The sequence below is a fragment of the Typopeltis vanoorti genome, chromosome 16, assembly GCF_054136105.1.
Source record: "Typopeltis vanoorti isolate ZY-2024b chromosome 16, IOZ_Tvanoo_1.0, whole genome shotgun sequence".
Classification (NCBI taxonomy): Eukaryota; Metazoa; Arthropoda; class Arachnida; order Uropygi; family Thelyphonidae; genus Typopeltis; species Typopeltis vanoorti.
The window spans coordinates 73,271,494-73,297,332 of NC_143564.1; the positions used below are offsets into that span (position 1 = coordinate 73,271,494).

At 36.9% G+C, this 25,839-nt stretch overlaps 1 protein-coding gene across 4 annotated transcripts in view; it reads right to left on the minus strand.

The window, feature by feature from the left end:
- Positions 1-12,750: 12,750 nt before the first annotated feature.
- The window catches only part of SsRbeta (signal sequence receptor beta), a 132,741-nt gene continuing 119,652 nt past the window's right edge, over positions 12,751-25,839 (minus strand). For all 4 annotated transcript variants that reach the window (XM_090405931.1, XM_090405930.1, XM_090405928.1 and 1 more), the window contains 2 exons: positions 24,359-24,436; positions 12,751-12,930 (listed from right to left, as the gene is read on the minus strand). In XM_090405931.1, coding sequence (XP_090262057.1) covers positions 12,814-12,930; positions 24,359-24,436 — 195 coding nt within the window. In that variant the 3' untranslated portion in view covers positions 12,751-12,813. The remainder of the gene's footprint in view (positions 12,931-24,358; positions 24,437-25,839) is intronic.

Here is a 25,839-nt window from a genome sequence, read left to right on the forward strand (position 1 = left end):
ATATATCAAGGATTTCATAAATATGTAATGTGTGGCATTTAATTTCTGGTTCAAATCAAATAAATGTAGAAATTCTTGCAGAAAATTTTCAGCATTATTTAGGTTGAGTATTCAAAAAATTCCTTGAACAAAGGTAGAACATCACAAAAACAAGAACTTTTTGAATGACAACAGGTATCAAATCTGCAGTTGATTGCAGAAATGTCAGAACATTTTTCAAACTTTCGGTTCGAAAGATGTGGCCCAAAATCCTGCACGGAACACGAGGAACTTTCCACCTTAAGTTGAGTTCTCATATGGGAATGGCATCTCAGGGTTTTCATCCTAAAGATCAGCCAGAGAACACACACATATGCCACCTCATAGCTTTGATTGCTTTACTATTACTCTAAAACAACATAATATACAGAAATCATATAAAAACTGCTGTAGTATGTGTTTTGGTTTTGCATATGCTATTTTTAGACATGAAGATTACTAAATCATGACACATTCAAATTTGAATACAGCTGGAAACCTGCAATTTGAAGCTGACACTAAGCTTGTGTAAACTATCTAGCATGAATTCAAATTGAAATTCCAAAAAAGTAACTTGCCTGTTATGATACTGGCAGGCTAATAAATCATATCTCCATATTCAATTTCTTTTCATGAGAATTAACAAATAAGCAAGATAGAAGAAATACTTTGTTATTATTGAATAGGATTGACTAATTGCTGACAGTTACTTTGTCTTACCATTTATGTGTAAAATGTTTAATAGTTGGCATGGTGGTAGAAATCTAGATAACAATAAATATATTAATAGTAATAGTGCAGTTTTGATTTTATTTCAGTCTAAAGCTATGCACAGTTTCTTTTCACTTGCATGTGAAACTGGCAGTGTTTATTTGTATACATCAGGCTAACTTCTTCCTTATGTGTGTCCCAGTGCTTTAACACTACTAAGTGGTATGAGTGACAGTCAGGCATTATGTATTGAAAATCTAATACTGGTTGTAAGATGAAAATCCTACCATAATTGTATGAGACCAGCTAATTCATTAAAACGTTTATAAATGATCATCGCATTACTGATGATTCAAAGCATGCATCATCTTCCCACCAAAGGATGAACATCTCATGATCCTTGTGGCAGCTATAGTGGCTCTGAATGAATTATTATTGTATGGGTGCTTCCATGGAGTCTGAAGACTCATTACAGGAGACCCAAACTATCCACACAATTTGTTGTACCTCTCCTTTAACCTATTAACAGACAAAGCATTTACAACTGACTCTGGCAACCCATTCCACTCATTCACAACTCCCCAAACAAAAAATCTAGTCCTCACATCCCTATTAACCACACTTTTATTCAACTTCCAGGGATGACTCCTCTAGCCAAGCGTTGAAACATTTCCCCTACATCATCAATCCTATAAATCATTTAAGCAACTTAAACGTTTCTATCATATCCCCTCCTTTTTCTCCTATCAACCAACATCTGCAATCCAAACACTCTCAATTTATCCTCATAGGGAACATTCCACAGACCACTTGGCATTTTGGTCACTCACCTCTGAATCTTCTCCACTGCTTCATCATCCTGAAGAAACTCAGGAGATCAGATCTGCACACAGTAATCCAGGTGTGGGTATATATCAAGGCCTTATAAAGAGGAATAACTTCCTTATCTCTACTTGTCAATGTGTTCTTCAATAGTCAGGTAATCTTATGTGCTACCTTAGCAACATGTCTACCACCACCCCTCCCTAAATCTCTACTTCATTTATTTCCTGGAGTACAGTTCCATCAATGTGGTACACAGCATATAATCTATTTATCCAATAATGCATAACTTTACATTTCTCCACATTAAAATGACAACACGCCTATTTTTTGTCCATATTGACAGCCTGTTTAAATTGTCCTGCAAGTCCTCCACTTCACCTTTCTTAACCTAATTTTGCGTTTTCAGCAAACGACTGAATCATTTATGTACAAATTTAAGTTGTTGTACCAGTATCACATTACGGCACACAAGTCATCTGTTTTTGCCCCTCCAAATACCACTTTTTGATATCTGTCCAGCAGCCACCCCCTCTTATCCACATAACCAGTGTCATATTCACCCCCATTTTTTCTAATTTGCACAACAGAGTTCCATGTGGTATTCTGCCAAATGTCTTTGCAAAATCTGAGAGGAGACCTCCACACATTGCCTTTAAAGGAATGGCAGCTGGACTTCTAACCTAATGTCTAATCCTCACCTTCTCGTGGTGCACCCTGTTAGGTATCCACCTGGATATTGAAAGAACGAGGATGGGCTGGCAATTTGGGATATTAGCCAAACAAATTGTATTCTTATTAACTTAAACTAAAATATAAAAATGATGGTACAACATGACAGTTTCATGCCGGCTGGGGCATTGCCCAGTTAAACAAGGCCCCTGTTGTTTTTACCAGGGAACCAGGTGAAGAGCGAAAAAGTCAGCTACTGGAACAAATCCTAAAAAACATCCCAACTCGTCACCAGAGCTCAAGGTCGGTACTATCAATAAGAAGCCTGAATGGCAAAGAAATGGAGCTAGCTGAGGAATTGGATAAGTACCAGATCGACATAATAGGGATGACCAAAACAAAAAAGACAAAATCTGGTGAGATTTTTCTGAGCAGTAAATACAAAATGTTATATTGAGGCAATGACAATCAGGGAAAAGGTGTAGCTATAGTAGTGAACACAAAATATGAGTCTAATCTTCTTAAATGGCAAGCAATATCTGTTGCTTGCCATTTAAGTAGAGTGATATGAGCAAATATCAGAATGGGGAATTGGACAATGAGACTTATTTGTGCATATGGTCCTACAGAAAGTTCTATTGGACCATAGGCACAATTTTTGATGCTTGAGAGAAAGCAAAAAGAGCAAAGCTAATAATAATGGCATATAGCTGTTGGATTTCTGCTCAGGACATGGACTGGTTATTACTAGCACAATGTTCCAACATAAAAACGTGCACAAATTTACATGGAGAGAAGAAGCATGGAATAAAAAAAAGTCTCATTGACTGTTATTGTTGATAGTGATATTTTCTCACTGGTGCAGGACACCAGAGTGTACAGATGATTTCAAATTGGAAGTGATCGCCATTTAGTCTTGAGCAGGAAAAAATTGAATTTCATACCAAAAACAAAAACATGTAAGAAAGTTTTAAAGCAAATAAAAGTTGAGCAGCTCTCAGATGTGAACTGTAGACTAAAATATGCAAAGATTATTCAAGAAAAAATGAAAGATTCAGTGGCTGCACTGCATAGTTCAGAAGGCCTGGGCAGAGGGATGAATTCCAGATTGGAGTAGAGCTCTAATAGTACCCATATATAAAAAGGGAAGTAAAACTGAATGTGAGAATTAGAGGTATTTCCCTATTGAGTGTTCCTAGTAAGATTTATTCAAGTATACTTAAGAAGGATTGTGGAAGGGAAGCTTGGTGAAGAACAAGCTGGATTCAGGCCAAATAGAGGCCTGAATCCAGGATCAAATTTTCACATTACGACAAATAGTTGAGGAATCGTGGGAATGTAACAAAGATCTGTATTTAAGTTTTGTAGATCTGGGAAAGGCGTATGACAGGGTGCCAAGAGAGAAGCTGTTCAAAGTACTTCAGTTGTATGGTGTCGATGAAGCATTATATCAAGCAATACTTAGTCTTTGAGTTGTAAGTCAGCAATTAGAATTGAAATACAGGAAGATGGTTTTATATTAAATCTGGTGTCAGACAAGGATGTACATTATCCCATTTGTTATTTATTATCTATATGGATCACATTATAAAGGAAAGTGGTATTAAACCTGATATCAAAATTAGATATGTTAATCTCATCTCTTTACTCTATGCAGATGATGTTATGCTTCTAAATAAATATGCTACAAGTCTGCAAGATTCCCTGACTAAATTGAATAACTCATGTAATAGATATGGTATGAAGGTCAGCAATAAAAAGACAATGAAAATAGGCAGAAGCATTGAAAATATCAACTGCATTTTGAATAGAGAACCTATAGAACAAGTAAAACATTAAGTATGATTTTTAGTGAAGATGGTAAATTAAATATGGAAATAGACAACAGAATTAACAAAGCTGGTATGGTAGGAAGTCAATTGAATAAATTCATATGGAATAAGAGAGAAATTAGTTGGAACATTAAATTAGCTGTATACAAGACAGTGTTCAAACCAGTTTTAACTTTCCCCCACCCCCCCCCCCCCCCACCCCCCCCCCCCCCCACCCCCCCCCCCCCCCACCCCCCCCCCCCCCCACCCCCCCCCCCCCCCACCCCCCCCCCCCCCCACCCCCCCCCCCCCCCACCCCCCCCCCCCCCCACCCCCCCCCCCCCCCACCCCCCCCCCCCCCCACCCCCCCCCCCCCCCACCCCCCCCCCCCCCCACCCCCCCCCCCCCCCACCCCCCCCCCCCCCCACCCCCCCCCCCCCCCACCCCCCCCCCCCCCCACCCCCCCCCCCCCCCACCCCCCCCCCCCCCCACCCCCCCCCCCCCCCACCCCCCCCCCCCCCCACCCCCCCCCCCCCCCACCCCCCCCCCCCCCCACCCCCCCCCCCCCCCACCCCCCCCCCCCCCCACCCCCCCCCCCCCCCACCCCCCCCCCCCCCCACCCCCCCCCCCCCCCACCCCCCCCCCCCCCCACCCCCCCCCCCCCCCACCCCCCCCCCCCCCCACCCCCCCCCCCCCAAAACAAGCACAGACTGCTTCTGTTGTGTGTGATTTGTTTACAATTTGTGACCTTCTGTCACACACCCAAACTCAGAATCTGCCGTAAGACCACTGCCTCATTCTTTAATCTTCCGTGGCTGGCAAAGGTTGGTCGATTGGTAGAGCCTCTGCTACTAATGGCTCAGTTAAGTAAGTTTGAGCGCGGTTAGTAGTTGGAAGGGGACCAATCGTTCAATGCTGTTGGCACACTGATGAGTCTGGACTCCCTGGAGGTGTCAAATAATAATAACAATAATTGCTTATGCTTGTACTATCATCACAGGGTGCTGTTGTAGAAGATCTTAATGTTCAGGATGTTTGAATACAGCAAGCCTAGTTAGGAGGAGAAAGAATGGAGCATACTATTATTAGCAAAACTATGAATATGCTGTCATCACTGAGAGGTCATTTATGTACTGAAGAAAGAGAGTAGGTAATAGAACAGAGCCTGAACAATATCTGCACTGGTAAAGAAAGTCGTACACCATTTTAGCAATAAATGACCAAGATAAAACCAACTACCCGGTTACAAAGGGCAGAAGACAGACCATACGATGATATGCTGAGCAGTCCTGTGACTACAACTGTTAAGTTTCTGTGAAGTTTACCTTGGCATGTGTGCAATGATATATATAAAGATCTGCTTTGGATCTAGCGGTGGAGTTCACTGGGGGGGGGGGGGGGGGGTCATTAATGGGCAGATCTACAGGTATTGATAAACAATGACGTTTTCATTATTTTAGAGATGGGAGATATTTATCTCCTTTCTTTGGAATAAACAAGCTTCATCATGTCATACTGCACTTGCCCAAGCCCCCCCCCCCCCCCTTTATCAAATAAAAAAAAAAAATTCTATTTTGTCCAGTCTACAGCTACTTGCTGTGGGCAAATGTATAACTGAGTGTAGAGATTGTATAAAATAGGCATTGATTCTAAAGTACAATTAGAGAGAACAGAAATATTACTGGGCCAGAAGACTTTATCTTGATTCAAGATTTGATACTGCATGGCAAGGAATACTAGGAGGACTGTATAAATACATATATGCCATTATGTACCTCACTGTCATGCCTGCAAACAGGATTAGATGGTAGAAAACCAGTTTGCTATATATATATATATATATATATATATATATATATACTTCCAGAACCTTGAACAGCAACTGGTGGTTGCTGTTCAAGGTTCTGGAAGTGTTTTTATAAGCAGTAACAATTTCATTTTCTTGTCATGTTAGTATCTTGTAACAAAGTACAAGATGCATCAAAAAATATTAATACCAGAATCACTTATTTTCTTAATTGTAATTAAATTTTGCTTATATTTAAAATTAATTTATTGTAATTTATTTTTAATATCTATTCATGCAGTTGGCACCATTCTCCTGTCGCCTATAGTGCACATAATATCACATGTTTCAATTAAATTGTTCTTCTTTTTAGTTTTCCCATAACTATATTGACAATAGCTATGAAATTTAGCCAAAACGTTTACAAATAGAAATATTAAACGTGATTCTGGTATTAATATTTTATGATTCTTCCACTTACATCTCTATTTTTAGATGACAAAAATACAACATGAGGGTCAGGAAGGTGCCAAAGATTCACGCTATTACGTCGTTGATTTTTCTTATTATGAACTATAATTCTATTATTCCATCTTATGCCAACTAAGAATGAGATCTCTAATCTATCTCTCTGGGATCATTTCGTTTTTGAACTCTGAAAAAATTTGTTTAAGCTGCGCTAGTCAGAGTTCTAGGATAGAAGAATTTTTGCCTCAGAGAAACCTCCCAGAGTTCTAGAGATACCTAATCTTGTTAAAAGTTTAAAGCGTCTGTAGAAATCTTAGCTTGCAGTCATGGCCTTATTACTCTAAAATTCCCTTATCTTCTCCTTATGCATAGGTTCAAACTTTTATGAGTGGTAAAATTAGTCTCATGTTCAGGCTTACATAGCAAAATATGTTTATTAAGAATCCAATGAGTTTACAAATAGGTTTAAATATATCAAAAGCATATCACATTATTATTACTAAATAATCAATTGACAAACAATGAAAGAACACTCCAATTAACAAACATGCAACTCATATCCTTAGGTTAAATAAATAAATACACACTTAGCATAAAATACAAGTCCATAAATCCTAACTTCAATTGCCAACATAGGCCCCTCCACAAAATCTTAAATCTTCAGACTACCAGTCCAATGGAACTAACAAATCACCCAAAAGTTCTCTAAGTAATTGTCCATCTTCCTATCCAACAAAATTCTCGTTCACTCTTTTCCTCCAATGCTAATTGAATAAGAAATTTCTGTACGTTACCACCGCCACTTGAGGTTGCCATGTCCCTTTCATCGGTCCTTTGTACTTGGATACCATTCTGCTTCAACGGGTCACGTTGCTCATCACGTATAGCCATTTTCTGCATTCTGCTGGTCACTGTTATTAGCCTAACCACTTTCCAGAGGGATCCTTCCGCTGTCTCATCCTGGTAAAACTCTTTACCGATGGTGCAAATTGGTGGATGCCATCATCTCGCCTGATACTAGTCAGTCAGCAACGGGGAAAGGCCTGCCGCTGGTCAGCATTGTAGCTCCGAACGAGAATGGGAACAGAAAAAAAAAACTACTTGAACCTGCATTTATTCTCCTTCGTCGTGCTTTCTTTTGGTTACAGAAATTTCTGATGGTGCCTTCCTATTTGCCCTCACGTTACCACTTCACAATTCTCCTTGAAGAGCGCTCTTTTCATAGAATGAGAGTTCGATTCGCTTTCCACGAATGCTTTCATAGGTAACTAGCATGTAACCTTTGCACCTTTGTTAGTATTTTGACATACATTTTGCATAGAGTATATTTTAATCACTAATGCTTTTAAACAACAAAATTTTTATTTAGACAGACAAAATTCTCCTTATTACTTCCTTTAAGGTAATTCAAACATGTTCTCTTCACTAATAGTATAAGTATTTCTTGGTCAGTATTGTATTCCTGTTAAATCTTGAATGAATGATCCTTTTGATGAGAAGGTCTTTATTCAAGATCTAACAAAGTCTCACCCTTTTTCTAAAAAATTTTTTTTCGAAGTTTTCCCGCATTTGTCCGGAGATGACTCTTCCACTTTGCTTAGATTAACTCGCGCTTGGGCCAGAATACATTTCCTGGGTCTTCTGTGAATACTCAGCATATGCAAATGGCATTGTTGCTCTCATCTTGCTTTCCTCTAGAGTCTAGACATACACTTGTCACTAGCTATCCTGCTGTAAGATCTCTTAGTCATGTTACTTATGTTGATGTGGTTAATTTCTGTTGTCCCCTTGTAGGTGGTATTCTGCCTCTCGTTTGCAATTTCGCTACCCTCTGATACCTTGTTCGTGTTGCCAGATTCTGGATTTTCTTCCCCCTTTGATAAGGAAGTTTCATCTGATCCAGATTGAGTACATGCCGCATGGCTCTCCCTTTCCTTAGTCAGTTCTGCTTCATTCATGCACTGAGACTTGTTATTCAGAGGGATGCCTCCCTTACTCTGAGCTTGAGATTTTTGATCTGTCACAGTAAATTTCTTTCTTCCAAGGAAACAAACCTCCTCTTTCGAATAGTTGCAAGAGAAACCATACTTTCTTAAAAAATCCTCCCCTAGAATCAACCTCAGATGAGAGAGAGAGTTTCTGGGTAGGACTATGAAGTTGTGCCACACATGCAAGACAAAATCAGGCAGTCCCACTCTCAGTCTTACCGACCTCGTGACGTGAATAGTAGAAGGGGGATATCCCTAAAAGTCTGATGGGTCTTCTAAGACGCTTGATTCTTCCCTTTACGTAGGACTCCAATTCCTTGAGATATTTCTCCGAGATAATGGAGGCTTGGGAACCGGTGTCAATAAGTGCCCTGAAACTCTCCCTGCAAATTCTTCCATTCACTGTCATTCTAGGGAATTGTCCCTGACCCTGTTGCCCCCCTTTCATCAGATTGCCTAGCGCAAATATGTGACCTTGTTTCTGATTGATATCTTCCCCTCGAGTTTCCTGGTGTGACAAAACAGTCTCGGGCAAGATGCCTCAGTTTGTTGCAACTGTAGCACCTAGGAATTTCTTGACGATAACCTCTCTTAACTTCTCCGTCCGAGGACAAAGGAGAGTTTATGTTGGACTTGGCAGACAGTTCTGTCAATTTCTGCATCATGAAGTCCATTTTTTTTAACAATGGTTGTTGAAACCTTTCAACCTCGAATGAGATTTGTTATCCTATCTTCTTGAAGGGAGAAATTCTGCTGATCCTTTGGAGAACCTGACGTCAACTGACCAAGAACTGTGTCAAGACGCTCCATGACTAGTTGTTGGAACCTCTCCACCTCTTGCCTGACTAAGGAGCGAACCTCGCTAAAATCATAGGCAGCAACACTACATATTGATTTGGTCTTATTTCCCTCAATCCTTCTCAGCACCTTCTGTTTCTCTTTCCCTTCCAAGCCCTCCTTTACAGGATTGGGATCCCTAGCAGTGTCTTTACCTTCCTTGATTACATTAACTTGTCCAACCGTGGCTGCGGGACAAATATCCCCAAGCAGCTGTTCTCTTTCCTTCACTGCTTCGTAACAATCCTTCAAACTGGTTATGTCTTTCCTAAAAGTTGTCTCCCTCAGTTCCTGCCTCAAACCTATTCTGAAATGCTGAAAGACAGCCCAATCTAAATGATGCTTTTCCTCATCAGACACACTCATGGTACTTGCAAGAGTGAACAGCCTGTTATGAAAATCAGACACGCTTTCCCTTTCTTTTTGCGCCATTCTTTGAAGTTCCCATAGGTTAGCTCCTACACTTTTCGCCTTTGAAAAATGGGAAATGAGGATTTCCTTAAACCTTTGGTAATTCAAAGTTTCTTTCAGGATTGGCAAGGAATAAAAGAAACTTTTTGCTCTTTCAACTAGCTTACTGCGAAGCAGAATAAGCAGCTGTAAGTCACTCCATTGCCCAATCTTTCTAAGTTCTTCTATGTATTCAAAAAACATTCTCACATCATTCGTGTCCTCTCCTGAAAAATCTGCTAGGGGTTTATAGTCTTAAAGAATTCAGAGTCATTTAACTCGGAGCTCGACGGAAGAGACATACTTGTACTGTACTTCAAACTGATATACAAAGATTAATTTTCAATGTTCTTATCTTAAAATTTCCTGATTGCCGTTCATGAGACTAAGACCAGCTCACTGTGATTGATCCAATTCTTTCAAATAATGGAATAAATACATCCTACCGGCTGCGCCATTGTTACGTCGTTGATTTTTCTTATTATGAACTATACTTCATTTATTCTCTCTTATGCCAACTAAGAATGAGATCTCTAATCTCTCTCTCTCTGGGATTGTTTCCTTTTCAAACTCTGACAAAATTTGTTTGTTTAAGCTGCACCAGTCAAAGTTCTAGAGCTACATAATCTTGTTAAAAGTTTAAAGCGTCTGTAGAACTCTTAGCTTGCAGTCATGGCCTATTTACTCTAAAATTCTCTTATCTTCCCCTTATGCATAGGTTCAAACTTTTATGAGTGGTAAAATTAGACTCATGCTCAGGCTTACATAGCAAAACATGTTTATTAATAATCTAATCAGTTTACAAATAGGTTTAAATATATCAAAAGCATATCACATTATCATTACTAAATCAATTGACAAACAATGAAAGAACACTCCAATTAACAAACATTCAACTCATATACTTAGGTTAAATAAATAAATACACACTTAGCATAAAATACAAGTCCATAAATCCTAACTTCAATTGCCAACATAGGCCCCTCCACATTAATTAGGTCTCACACAAAATCTTAACTCTTCAGACTACCAGTCCAATGGAACTAACAAATCACTAAACACATTAATCACTCAAAAGTTCTCTAAGTAATTGTCCATCTTCCTATCCAACAAAATTCTCGTTCACTCTTTTCCTCTAATGCTAATTGATAATTGAATAAGAAATTTCTGTACGTTACCACCGCCACTTGAGGTAGCCGTGTCCCTTTCATCAGTCCTTTGTCCTTGGATACCTTTCTGCTTCAGCGGGTCACGTATAGCCATTTTCTGCATTCTGCTGGGCAGACGCTCATCTCGCTGTTCACTGTCGTTAGCCTGACCGCTTTCCAGAGGGATCCTTCTGCTGTCTCATTCCAGTAAAACCCTTTACCGATGGCCCAAATTGGTGGACAGCGTCATCTCGCGTACAGCTCGTCCGATACTAGTCAGTCAGCAATGGGGAAAGGCCTGCAGTCGGTCATCATAGAGCTTCCTTCCACTGGTCAGCATCATAGCTCCGAAAGAGAACGGAAAAAAAAAAAAAAAAAAAGAGAATAAATGCGCTTGAACCCACATTTATTCTCCTTCGTTGCACCCTCTTTTGGTTACATAAATTTCTGATAGTGCCTTCCTATTTGCCCTCATGTTATCACGTCACAATTCTTCTCCTTGAAGAGCGCTCTTTTTGTAGAACACGAGTTCGATTTGCTTTCCACGAATGCTTTTGCCTCGGGCGTTACGCTATCGTAGGTAACTCGCACGTGACCTTTGTTAGGATTTTGACATACATTTTGCATAGAGTATATTTTAATCACTAATGCTTTTAAACAACAAAATTTCTATTTAGACAGACAAAATTCTCCTCATTACTTCCTTTAAGGTAATTCAAACATGTTCTCTTCACTAATAGTACAAGTATTTCTTGGTCAGTATTGTATTCCTCTTAAATCTTGAATGAATGATCCTTTTGATGAGAAGGTCTTCATTCAAGATCTAACGATGCTTTATTTTCACCTGGACCTTCTTCTTCCTGAAAACTCTGAAGAGAGTAATGAGCAGCCTGAACAGGAGTCTCCTGGTTCTCCCAGGATTAGAATACTCCTGTTAGTTTATCATCAACCATCTAGGCCTTGCAACTATAGACAGATAACAGGGTTCAATTTCAGTAGTTCTGAACTGTGCCATGATGTATGTTTTGAAACTGGGAGGGGGAGGGGTAAATTTTTTAATTAAGCAATCAATATTTTGCTAGCATCATAGATGTCATATAGTTGTGAAGGCACCATGAACCTGGAGTTTAGGAACCTCTGCTCTATGTACATAAACCATAAGACTATTGTACCAATTAACATGCCTAAATGTTAATGTGTATGCTTTATTTTTTAATTAATTTTATTCTCTGTACATTGAAATAATACAATGTATACATAAATTAATTACCGCAGTGTAATGAAAATGTGTACAGTATATACAAAATTATCATTGTGTGATTATAGACTGACACCAAGGGTAACAAATATGGCTACCTTACAGTAGCAGACAGAGTAGTTGTCATTACAATGGCAATCCTATTACATGTGTAAATGAGTTGTCATGAGCTGTATATGTTATAAGTTGAGGAGAGCCTGTACATGATTTTAGCAGTTTTATATTCATTTTTACACATTATAGCCCATCTCAATGTTCATTATTAAGCAATATTTATCCAAACTTATTTGTTAGGATACATGGAATGAAGGACCTTGGCACACTGCAAAAAAGTTTTTTTTTTTTAGATTCTGTTTCTCTAAAATAATAGGAGTAATCTGTTTTGATCTAATCCTGATCATAAAATTCTAGTCTAGTAATCAGACTAACAAATATTTGGATTACTTTTGCTAGGTTTTTGTATAACCTGGTTACTAGCTTATTCACAGGACCCAGGAGAAAATTTTCTTTAGTATAATAGTGCTATGAGCCTTCAAATGGAACTTTTTAACAGTTCACTATATTAAGTATTTTAGTACTGAAACTTTGAATTTTTACAGTATAAAAATAATTTTCTATGTATAATTGTGTGCTACAACGCAACTTTATATGAGCTCTCCAACGAATATGGAGGGAGTACTGTAATTTTATCTTCAGCTATATCCAGTGTGCTGTTGTAATGTATTTTGCTATTTATATAAAACACTATCACAAATGATAATTATAAAATTCCAGTGACATATAAAAGAAAGCCAGACTTTAATTTTATTAGCAAGAATAAAATCAAACTAAATATGATAATACACTAATGTTTCTTAGATTGCTTTAAAATTGCTTCATATTTAGACTTGCTACTGAACCATAATAGGAAAGGAATTCCCAATGAAGGCAAGGTCATCACAGCAAAGGCTGTCCAATCCAGCTGTAAAAAATTGCAAGCAACAAATCAACTACAATAACTAACAGATTTTTTGATAGTGATATTTCTGTAGATCTCTACAGTAAAATAACATATATCAATAAGCTTTCTTATAACAGAAACACACATTAAAGTAATTTTCACGGCTTACACATGTAACAAAATTTATTCAAAAAACTCGTGGACATCACAGAGATAAACCATTAATTATATTCCAAAAATGAATCAAATGAGTCATAAATCATGCACATATAACTTGTGTCTAGGTTGCAGTTGAAGCATTTAAAGGAACATCTGGAGCAAAAAAAAAAAAAAAAAAAAAAAAAAAAAAAAAAAAAAAAAAATTGCTCAGAATGCCAAATAGTGCCCCTTAGGACAGTGCTGAAAATACTTTCGAGTTCATCAGTTAATACTAGGTGCACTATGCAGGGAGGGAAGGAAAAGATCCTGTAATCAATTACAATACCTCACAGTGAATGATGTACAGTAGCAAACAAATTAATCAGAATAAGTCGAATTTTTGTTTTAGTTCTAGTTCACTATTTTGGTTGAATGCTGTATGTTTCAACTGTCTTTACAATGTTTATTAATAGTGTAAATAAGTTGACATTCATAATAGGGTTTTATTATTTTTTGTGTAGCTATAAAATGGATATATCTCCAAGAAAGTGTTCAAAAATATGTATTCTTTCTCAACACCCATCCATGACTCAAAGACAAATTACCAATGAGTGTGGTGTTCATTTTGGTACTTTTGATGCAATTTTAAAGAGGTTTAAGAAGGCAGGTCCCTTTTCTCCTTACAGAAAAGGAAAGTTACACTTACTAGTTAGGAAAAGCAAACTGAGTTCAAGATTGTCTGCTGTAGACTTGGCAGCTAATAAGATTAATGTCTCTGACATGACAGTCCATCAAAGTGTTGGAAGCAGGGAGAAATTACACACAGACCAAAAAAGAAAAGAGTTGACGAAGGCTATGCAGAAAAAGAGGATCCAGTGGGCAAAAGTGTACAAAGATTGAACTGTTGAGAAGTGGAAAGTAGGAAAATATTCAGATGAGAGCCATTTCTTTGTACAAGGAGAGTGAGTACCCTATGTTTGCAAAGCAGTAGCTGAGAAAACTTCTCCCACCCACCTTCAACAAGCTCCTAAACACCCAGCTAAAAAGATGTTCTGGGGTTGTTTTACACATGACTGTCCAGGATCACTTGTGCCTGTTTACGGTATGATGAAAAGTAAAGGCAAAAGCATAAGTGAAACTTGTCATGTTAAGAAGTTTCACGAGGAGGATGAGCATTATTGCGTTGTAGGATAAATGTCTCCCCCATTGCACCTGCATGTTGGATGAACACAGGGGTTCAGGACTTGTCTCTGTAAGTTACAGCACTTGCGGTTCTGTCAGGAAATACATACAGGTTAGTGTATCTGCCTGTGAAAAAGTGTAGTGTATTTGAATGGCATTTATAGAGAGACAATCAATTTGTGGTCACTGGGGTGACCACAAATTTATTGAACATGTGAAAATGAAGAGTGCAGCAATTAGCAATCATCCACAGACAAAATTAAATTTAGATGGAAGTTTTGGAAATGAGGAAAATTTTTTGCAAAGATAGTTCTGCAAATTTTGAGTGACAATCAAAAGCAATGGCAGCTTGATGTTTGTTCTGATCACGGGTTGTGAAACTTGGTGTTTTCAGTATAACCTTGAAACATATAATGCCAAAACATGTAATGGAAAACATCTTCACCAAGACTGCAAATGCACAAATTGTCACAATCAGATCAAGAAAATGCTTTTGATTTGTAAGGGCATAGCGTACTGGAAATTCATTAAACAAGAACAAACAGTGAACTAACAATGTTATATGAAGCTGTTGGTATCAAGATTCCTAAATTGTTACCAACAAAATCATTTATTTTCTCTCAAATTCTAATCCATGGCACTTCACAGCTTGTGTCTTGAGAAATTTCAACTTTCTGCCACATATCTCTATTCCTTATTCTATACTGCTTTCCAGTGTATTTTCAAAAAACAGAAAAATTATTAGCAAATGTATCATCATCATTAGTGTTCTGTCTCTTGACAGGTCCAATGGTATAACTCAGCAGATTCTCTTCCCCCAATTTCCTCTGTCTCTTGCTTCCTCCTCCATTTCCTGATATCTTCTTGTACCCATTATATCATCAAGCATCGTTAGTCGTCTTCTTCCTCTCGGCCGCTTTCCTTCAATTTTCCCCGTTCTTTTCAGTAGGCTGTCTCCTCTTAATACATGTCCCATCCAGTTATGCTTTCTTCTTATTATGGTTTTTAGTAAATTTTTTTCTTCTTCAACTCTTTGTAATACTTCTTCATTGGTGATTTTTTTCAGTCCACTTTATTTTCTCCATTCTTCTCCATAACCACATTTCAAATGTTTCCAACATTTTAGCTTCTTTCTTCCTAATTGTCCATGTTTCTGATCCATATAAGGTCATACTCCAAATAGCACTTAATAAGCCTTTTCTTTAGATTTTTATTCATTTTATTAATAAACAAATTTTTCTTGTTATAAAAGGCATATTTTCCTTTGTTAATTCTTTCTTTAGCTTCTGGGGTTTTTCATCTCACAAAGCAGGCAAACTGGCATTGAGAACTCAACACTACAGGCCATAGGATATACCGGGGCATAAGGCTGACCACCTTATCCTGTAAACGGAGTGAGGTCCGATGATCAATGGACCCTCGACACCGCAAGGTAAAAGAGGGTATAAGGAAGATGAGATGAGATGAATTCTTTCTTTTATTTCCATGTCACATTTTCCATTTTCTTGTATTATACTAGAAAATGGAAACTCTAAAAAGGTATTTTTATTGTCTCACTTGCTCTACACTTTCTCCATTCATCATCACCTTGATACTTCCTGATTTCCTGGAGACTCTCATCACTTTTGTTTTCTTTGTGTTAATTTTCATACCATATTTCTTGTATATATTTTCAAATTTTTGCATTAGGTGCTGTAGTTCATCTTCGGTATTAGCTAATATTGCTTGATCATCTGCAAATCTAATATTTTGGATTGTTCTTCCTCCAATAGTGATTCCTCTTTCCTCTTCATAAAATGCTTCTTTATTCATTTCTTCTGCAAATATATCGAAGAGCGTCGGGTGACAGGCAGCATCCCTGTCTTACACCTCTGCCAATCACACATTTTTTAGTTTTTCCTACTTTTGTCTTTATTATGGCCGCCTGGTTCATATATAATTCAGCTATTAACTCTCCAATCTAAACCTATTTTGCATAATATTTCCATCAGATTTTCCCATTTCACCATGTCAAATGCTTTTTCAAGGTCGATGAAACAAATATAAACTTCTTTAGTTACTTCTATATTCCTTTCGCATATGGTCCTCATTACTCCAATTGCATCTCTAGTTCCTTTGTCTTTTCTAAATCCAAATTGATCATCCCCCAGAAAATACTCCACTCTATTATACAATCTTTGATTTGATATTCTTAGCAGTACTTTGGAGGCATGTGAGAGTATGCTTAGTTCTGTAGTCACTGCACTTAGCAGGATTGCTTTTCTTTTCAATTGGTATAAGAATACTCTCTGTGAAATCTTTAGGCCATACTCCTGTTTTGTAAATGAGGTTGCAGAGTTTCCATGTTTCTGTTATACCTTTGTTCTCCAGTTGTTTTAGGATTTCACTAGGTATTCCATCCACTCCTTCCATCTTTCCACTTTTTAATTCCTTAATCGCTGTTTCTACTTCTCTCTTTAGCAAATGTATATATATCATACAAATAATGACTTCCCAGATTTTTATATTTATTATCCATTATTCAGCTGTAGGGTGGAATGATGTAAACTTGGTATTCTCTTAGAAGAGACATTTGAATTTGAAGGCAGAGCTCCAGAAATACACTTGCCACATGCAAGTAAATTTTCAACCTTATTCTAAATGCATTTACACATCCCCTCACTACACTTATTTAGTACTCTTGTGACTTATATATAAGATAATCATTGTTTACAGCAGATAGTTTCATGTGTTATATTCGAATTATTCCATTGAATATAGTTTACAAAACAAAATTATCTTAACAGTTTAATTTTTTTATTAAAATATCCTTATTGTGGTAAGATGTATTTTCCTTTTCGCCTCCTATGCTCTAGTGACCTATCCTATTTCAAACAGGCCATAAAACTTATAGTCAAACAGACAAAATCCATGCTTACCAAGTTATCTGAATTATGTATTATTATTTAATGCTATGGCTGAGACAACATGACAATTATGTCCGTTAATTTAACAAGCTTGTGAGTTTGTTTAGCAAGAAAGGTGAAAAAAAATTAACTTTCCAACCCTACCATTCTCCACCTGAGATTGTCACCCGGCTTCAGGTGAAAAGACCAAGAAAATGTTCCATGAATCCTTGACAGCATTCAAACTTGGTCCTTTCTCATCAAAAGGTGGATGTCTTTCTTCTAACTGCACAACAAAGGCAAAATAATATCTAAGCATGCAACACTCCCAACAAATCTTGTCTGACAGCATCATTATCATCTGCATTTATTATTCTTCTACTTCTCAACACTGCATTAATAAAAGAATGATGATGCTAATAGAACTGCCCATACATTTTCTCTATCTTTCCTTAATAAACTGGATTAAATAAAACAAGGTTGTAAAAGAATTTGAGTTTTTGTTCTTAACTGAAAGCTACCAGCTTCATCTTAACAATAGTTGCAGCTAAAGAAAGTAGTATATCAAGATGATAGACATGTTAATAATAGTTCATTTGAGGAGGTCTGGTGTAAAATAGTGACCAATGCAACCAAATATACAGTTGGTTGCTGCTATAGGCCGGGGGTGATATTGAATTAATACATCAGCAAATTAGTGCAATGAGTGCAGGGTTAGTGATTATTATGGGGGATTTTAATTATGGTGATATCAATTGGAAGGAGGAAATATCACGTGGCAAAAAGGAAATGGAATTCATACATCTTCTACGAGATAATTACTTGAAACAGCACATAACTGAAGGGACATGTCATGTGAGAGTGTTGGACCTGGTCACCAGTTAAGAGGATATATGCATAAGTAAGGTGTCCTCATTACAACAAATTGATGAGAGCAATCATGTGGTATTGACTTGGGAGGTTACAAAATTTGTGGATTTCTCTCTTGAGAAGGGATATACAGAACTACAGGTTAGGCAATTATAACAAGCTTCAGAGTGAGCTTGCAGCCGTCCCATGGCAAAACATATTGCAGAGGAAAGATGTCAGCAGTGCATGAATAAAATCAGCGGGTATCTGAGGAAGGCAATATCAGATTGTGTCCCCATAGTCAGGAAGACAAACAAGGTAGGCATTAGATGGATGAGTAGTAGTATTAAGCTTGATCTGCAAAAAAAAAAAAAAAATGCTATGGAGAATTTACAAGGAGAAAGGCAATCAGTACACCCATGAGCAGTACAAGGCTCAAGCTAGGAAGGTTACCAACATAGTAAGAAAAAGTAAATCAGATTATGAGAAGACCTTAGCCAAGGAGATCAAGGGTAATCTAATCCCAAATAGTTCTTCTGCTATGTGGCAAGAAAAAGGAAGAATGACTTCGGAAGGATAACTTTAGTGGGTGCTGATGGTATTGAGGTGACAAATTCAGATGTAATAGTAGTTACTGAGTGATCGCTTTTCAAAAGTATCACCCAAGTGAAGATATCTCCGTACCTGTAGCAATAACTGATGTGAGAATTGAAGTTAAGAAATCAGAGGTACTTAGTATATATATTGCAAAATTTAAATGCAAACACTGCTGTAAGTTTAGATGGAATATCAGCTCGGGTGTTGCGTGAATGTGCAAAGGAATTGTCAATGCCTCTTACTTGGTTATTTAACTTAAGTTTGAACTCTGGTATGGTCCGTAGGGAGTGGAAGGAAGGCAAAGTGGTTCCTTTGCATAAAGGTGGCTCTAAAACTGCGGTAGTTATTTACAGGCCAATCACCATCTCAGGAGTGGTGGTAAAAGTATTGTAAAAGACAAAATTCAAGAATGGGTGGATCAGGATATGACACTCTATAGGGGCCAACATGGCTTTGTTAAAGGTCGATCCTGCCTTAGCAATTTATTAACTTTTTATAATAGAATGACATCTGAGTTGGACAAAGGAAATGGCTACACAGTGGTACTTGTGGATTTTGCTAAGTCTTTTGGCAGGATATCCCATGGAATACTGTTGTACAAATTGGAGCAGATGGGGATGGATACTAAACTGGTGATATGGATAGGAGAATGGCTCAGAGAGAGATATTAGAAGGTGGTGTATGGAGGAGCAGAGTCCAGGATGAGGCAGGTGACCAGTGGTGCACCTCAGGGCTCTGTGCTTGGGCCATTGTTGTTTAATTTGTACATAAATGATATAGGAAACGGCTTAAAGGGAGATATTCAGTTGTTTGCTGATGATGCAAAGTTGGGTGGTGCAATAAAAAATCAAGCTGATTTGAGAGTTTACAGGATGATTTAAATAAGCTGGCAAAATGGACAGAAGGTAATGGATGTCAGTTCAATGTGGAAAAGTGTAAAGTTATGCATTTTGGGATTAAAAGATTACCAGCTGTGTACTACATTGGAATGGTACTCCAAGAGATTGATGAGGCTAGGGACTTAGGGGGGGGTTGGTAGATAGGGAGATGAAGTTCAGGGAACACATTGCTAAGGTGTCCAAGATTGCACATAGGATTACTTGGTTAGTGAGGAACACACTAACATCCAGAGATAAAGAGATTATTATTCCCCTTTATACAGCATTGATACTTCCACATTTGGATTACTGTGCTCAGGTCTGGTCACCTGGATTCCTTGGAGATGAGGAGGTTGTGGAGGGTGACTAAGTTGGTGAGTGATGTAAAAAATGCTTCCTACATTGATAGATTGAGAGCTTATGGATTGCAGCGGTTGGTTGATAGGCAGAGAAGAGGAGGATATGATAGAAATATTTAAATTACTAAATGGTTTTTATAAGATTGATGCAGGGGAAATGTTTCAGCTGTGTAATAGTGATGGAAGAACAAGAGGTCATCCCTGGAAATTAAGGAAAATTGTGGTTAACAAGGGTGTGAGAACGAGGTTTTTCACCTGGAAGGTGGTGAATAAGTGGAATGCATTGCCTGACTCAGTTGCGAGTTCTTTGTCTGTAAATGAATTCAAGAAGAGATATGATAGATATTCACATGGTATATTTCGGTAATTGGACCACATTTTTTTAATAAGCTATATAAAACACTATGAATTAATAAAAGACCCGACAAGTTTCGTAAGTTGTTTGACTCACATCTTCAGGGGTAAAAGGTAACTTAAAGTTTAAAACACAAAGAAAAGAGAAATTATTAGTAATAGTTCATGCGATACAGTTGTAGCCGTCTGACTATTCATAAAATTAAAAATCAGAATGCAGATTCAAAGCAGTGCTGAATTTAAACAATGCTGGATGATGCCACGTTCTGTTGTTCACGTTAATAATGTCCGAGGTCTGACAGGTATATTTTTTATTAAAGCTGACCAAAGTTGGTGGAGAATTAATCTTTGATTTTTATTGCATTGTGTTGGTATTTTAAGCATGTTTGCAGCTTCTTTAAATTTCCTTACGTAACAGTTTTTTTTCTATGTACGACATGTTTGTTTTCTGTCAGAGTACATTGTGGCTGGTGGAAGTGGTATGGAAAGCTAGACTTGATTTGTGTTCTCTTCTGTTTTGCACATCCTTTTGGTGTTCGTTCATGCGAATTTCCCCAGATCTTCCTATCTCTCCTACGCAGCAGATGCCACAAGAACAATAAATTTTGTAAACACCTGAAACCTCAAAGGATGATAAGGAGGTTTCGGGGGATGTACATCCCTTATCATCCATATATTGTTTTGAAAGTTTGGGTCTCCCGTGATGAGTCTACTGACTCCATGGAGATACCTGTAGTAATAATAATAATAACACTGGCCAACAAAAAAAAAATTTTTTTTCTGCTGATTATGATCTGACACTTGTTTTTTACTAATTTGGGTGCACTGATTTCAAATATCAAACCCATTTTTCTCTATCACGCCAGGTTTTTCCTCTTGCTAATTTGTAAGTTTTTGATAGTTTTAAGGAGGCAGTACTTTTGAGAGGATCAAAAAAATCGATTCTTTAATATTAATTTCTGAAAGTATGTACTTTTAAAAATCTGTTCCTAACTTTTTATCAAGACATTCGAAAAATTCCTGAAGATATAGCCTATTATTCAAGGCGGTGTGCAGATCAGAATCGGAACACTCACCACTCTCGCTTGTTAGTAAACGAATAAATGCATAAGAACCTGCAACATACTGGCGCTTTGAATGTGAGAGAGGCTGATAACCGACTTAATACATTTAGGTGATGAAAAGTAGGCGATGACAACTGCCTAAAACAAATGAATGCTGTATGCGTCATAGTGGACAAAGAACGATCGAAATCAGTCAATCATTAATCAATCATGAAAGTATGATGAGCGCTTATAATGTTTCAATAAAGTCTCTGGTTTTTTTTGTCTTGTTAATTGCATGTTAGTCGGCAGTGAAGAAAATACATCGTGTCTACTACTTGAAATGTGTCAATAGTGTAGATTCCTTCTGCTACATTTGTGGCAGCTTTACTGTTCCCAGTCAAAGGACAAATATCACTGATTTCGTTAAGAAAGTGTACTTTGCATACTTTGACAAAACTTGCAGATCAGGACAATTCATGGGCTCCAAATAAAGTGTGTAAGTCATGTGTAGAAAATTTACGACAGTGGAGTAAGGGAAAACGCCAAAAATTAGCTTTTGGCATTCCAATGATTTGACATGAACCGAAAAATCACGTAGATGATTACTATTTTTGTTTAGTTCAGACTTCTGGTCATAAGAAGAAGAATAAGAAAAAAATTGTGTGTCCAAATCTCGACTCAGCAATTTGGCCAGTTGCTCATTCCAATGAAATAGCCGTGCCAATTTATAAAGGACTTCCTTTACTTGAGAACGAGCATGATCGGGATATGCCAGATGTTCTTGAGGAGCAAGACCCAGATGATGATTTAGACAATGAAAATTTAATTTCTAGTTCTGGACTGCAACGTTTTACTCAAGCGGAATTGAATGACTTAGTAAGAGATTTGGGCCTATCAAAGGAATCATCGGAATTGTTAGCTTCAAGATTAAATGAAAAAAAAAACTTACTGGAGCAAGATACGAAGATAACTTTTTATCGTAGCAAGGAAAGTAATCTTGTACAATATTTTAAACACGAGTGTGGGTTTGTTTACTGTAACAATGTGTCAGGTTTACTAACTGAAATGAGTGGTGTTTATTTATCGACAGTTCAAGCAGAAGTCTCAAGTGTGTCTTACTACACAATGGGAATGTATATGGCTCAATTCCTATCGGCTATTCAGTCCACTTAAAGGAAACATATGAGGACATTAAAAAGATTCTGAAGTTATTAAAATATACAGACCATAACTGGATCATCTGTGTGGATCTTAAAATGGTGAACTTTTTAGTTGGCTTTCAAAGAGGATATACAAAGTTTCAGTGTTTTCTATGCTTCTGGGATAGTCGAGCTAGAAACCAACACTGAAACATTGGTCTCTTAGAATATCCTTAAATGTTGAAGAACAGAATGTTATAAATCAACCTTTAATCAACAGAGAAAAAATCATTTTTCCACCTCTACACATCAAACTAGGTCTTATGAAGCAGTATGTTACAGCTTTAGATTTACAAGGTGACTGTTTCCAATACATATGTGAAAAATTTCCACGACTTAGTTATGAAAAAATTAAAGCCGGTGTATTTGATGGACCGCAAATTAGAACTTTAATGAGAGACCCAAATTTCATCAACTCTATGAACGAAATTGAGAAAGAGGCCTGGACTTCATTTACGATGGTTGCGAATAATTTTCTTGGAAACAAAAAAGTGCGCAATTACAAAGATCTAGTGGAAACAATGCTTGAAATTTTCCAGCGCCTAGGTTGCAATATGAGCATAAAGCTTCATTTCCTATACAGTCATCTTGATAGACTTCCCGAGAATTTAGGTGCTGTAAGCGATGAACAAGGTGAAAGATTTCATCAAGACTTAAAAACTATGGATATATTCTCACATGATGGCCGACTACTGTTGGAGTATTCAAAGGGATTGCCAAAACAGAACGCACAGCAGAAATTGCTACAAACAAAAATTTATTCCCTGAAACTCATCATGTGTAAGTAAAATTGTTATTTTTAATGAATATTGTTAAGTAGTTATGTATCTAATTATCGGCCTCTCTCGCATTCAAAGCGCCAGTACGTGCCGTTGCAGGTTCTTACACATTTATTCGTTTACTAACAAGCGAGAGCGGTGAGCGCTCCGATTCTGATCTGCACCGCTTTGAATAATAGCCTATATCTTCGGGAATTTTTCAAATTTCTTGATAAAGTTTTTTAAAAGTACATACTCTCAGAAAATAATATTAAAAAATCTATTTTTTTGATCCTCTAAATAGTACTGCCGCCTTAAAACTATCAAAAACTTACAAATTAGCAAAAAGAAAATGCCATAGAGAAAAATGGGTTTGATATCTGAAATCAACGCACCCAAATTAGTAAAACACAAGTCTCATATAAAAGTCAGCAAAAATTGTGTTGGACTGTGTAATAAATTTTAATATATTATCAAATTTATAAATCTGCTGTTTAGAGCTTCAACATGAACCAGATTTTTCTGTTATATGCCCTTTCAAATGACTTAAAATCTTTCCCCTTTTCTTCTGCAGGACCAAGGGCACAAACAAGCCTCACTGTCTAATTTTCCCACATCATTGTACTTGAAACTACTATTCATTCAACAAGTTTACCTTTGTGTTCAGTGCTGAATGCCTATTTCCTTTCTGATTGCTCTTGTCTGAATAAAAATCTTATACTTATATTTAGCAGTCTCGTCTATTCAAGTCTTTGTCACACTGATGGGGTTTATCTTTAATTCTGTCGATGCCCATTGAATCTGTTTCAGTAGCTGACTTTTCAGTTTTTGCCTTGGTTCTTTGCTGGTCATAGCAGAATCTTTTGACTAGCCTATACTTCAATCATCATGTGCCATCATTTACTTTTTTGGTTTAAGCCAATACAAAGTACAATTTCTTTGGGTAAATTTCAAATTGCCAGCTCATCCATGTTCATTCAATAACTAAGAATAACTAATATCAAGGTGCATTATGAGGAGTGAGAACTGGAAATTGAATCAGAAACCCTGGTCAGTTATCTTTGATCCTTAAGCAATGCAATTCTAAGATAGTATTTTCAAATAAGCATGAACATTTAAGTTACATTTAAACAAGGGTATAATTAAAAATTAATGCATGATATATATATATATATATATACATACACATACTAAAGAAACTCACAACATGAGGTGAAAACCTCCTATCAAAATCCTTAACTGGAACGATTCCTGCTTCTCCAGGCTCTGTAGTGTAGCCGATCTGATAATCATTTATGTAAAAAAAAAAAAAAAAAAAGCATGATCGTTAACACAATTTTATCTTTTTACATGCAAATGTCCAAGTTCCCAGTGCTACATAACTTAAGATACTATAATTCAAACTGGAAGAGGAATATTATATCCAAAAATAACTTCAATTAAATATGGTCAATTGTTGTAATTAAATATATAATACTTCCGGTGTCTTTCTATTCGTAAATATCATTTCACCTAAACATTTAACTATTTACTTTTGCAAGAATATATAAGCAGGAATCCCAAACTATAAACCATGAATTATTACTCTCTACAATATCATTTAGTTCATCTGATGAAATTGCTGTGAACTTTTCACACCACTATGTCAAACGTTCACCCTGGCATGGCACAAACGATCTTTTTATGTCACTTACTGTTGCACAGTGAACACCTCAGGACTTTGCCCTCGTAAATGTAATAGTCACAGATATTATTGTTTATCTTTTCAAGTGACATCTTATTATTCAGGTACAGTACAGTGATGATATAATTTTCCATCCTTTGCTATATTCATTAATTTGTCAACACCTGTATACATATTGCACTGTATTTAAGTTAACAATTATGCTAAAAGTAGTTTTTAGGGTTCTAAATATCTAAATATAAAAATCTAAATATCTGGATTCTAAAAAAGTCACAACAAATTATCTATTTTTCCATCAAAATAATGATCTGAGAGAACCAATTAGTTCTGCTATGCAAGGGTCCACTATATTTAAATAATAAATGCAATTTTTTTCTGGTGATCATAAGAGTTGGAGTTCTTTTTAGAATAAATTAAAACCTTCAGATTATAAGCTTCATAATCGGTTTAATCCAGACAAGATGCAAGATTATAAATACAGCTCCTATAAAACTTCTAATTTTTAGAAATGAAAGGAGGGGAATCATTTAACTGTTGTGCATATTGTCCTGTAATAAAAAAAAATAATAAAAAGTGATAATCAACAGTGAAATGTCTGGGGGAATACAAAGGATGGATGAAAACTTATCCAGAACCTAATATAGGCTGTATTTGAAACAGTGCACTACTGTAGTTGTCCTAACTCCTGTAATCATTTGGCTATAGAATAAAAGCTAGTAATAGACAATATCAGCTGTGATTCATCACCTTATGCATTCACCTCTGCAAATGTCATGCACATCTTGTTGGTTACTGGCGTAACATTTGGGCCCAGTTTATATATGTATACAAGAAACATGATTAAATAGCCATTTTTTAAACTTTGTTTATAACAAATTTCATACTTCCAGGTATTGTGCTATCACTTGTAATTTTGAAATCTATAACAGATGACTTTCACATAATTTTTCTCAAAATATTAACTTTGTAAGAGAACCAAAAAAAAAAAAAAAGTAGTTTTT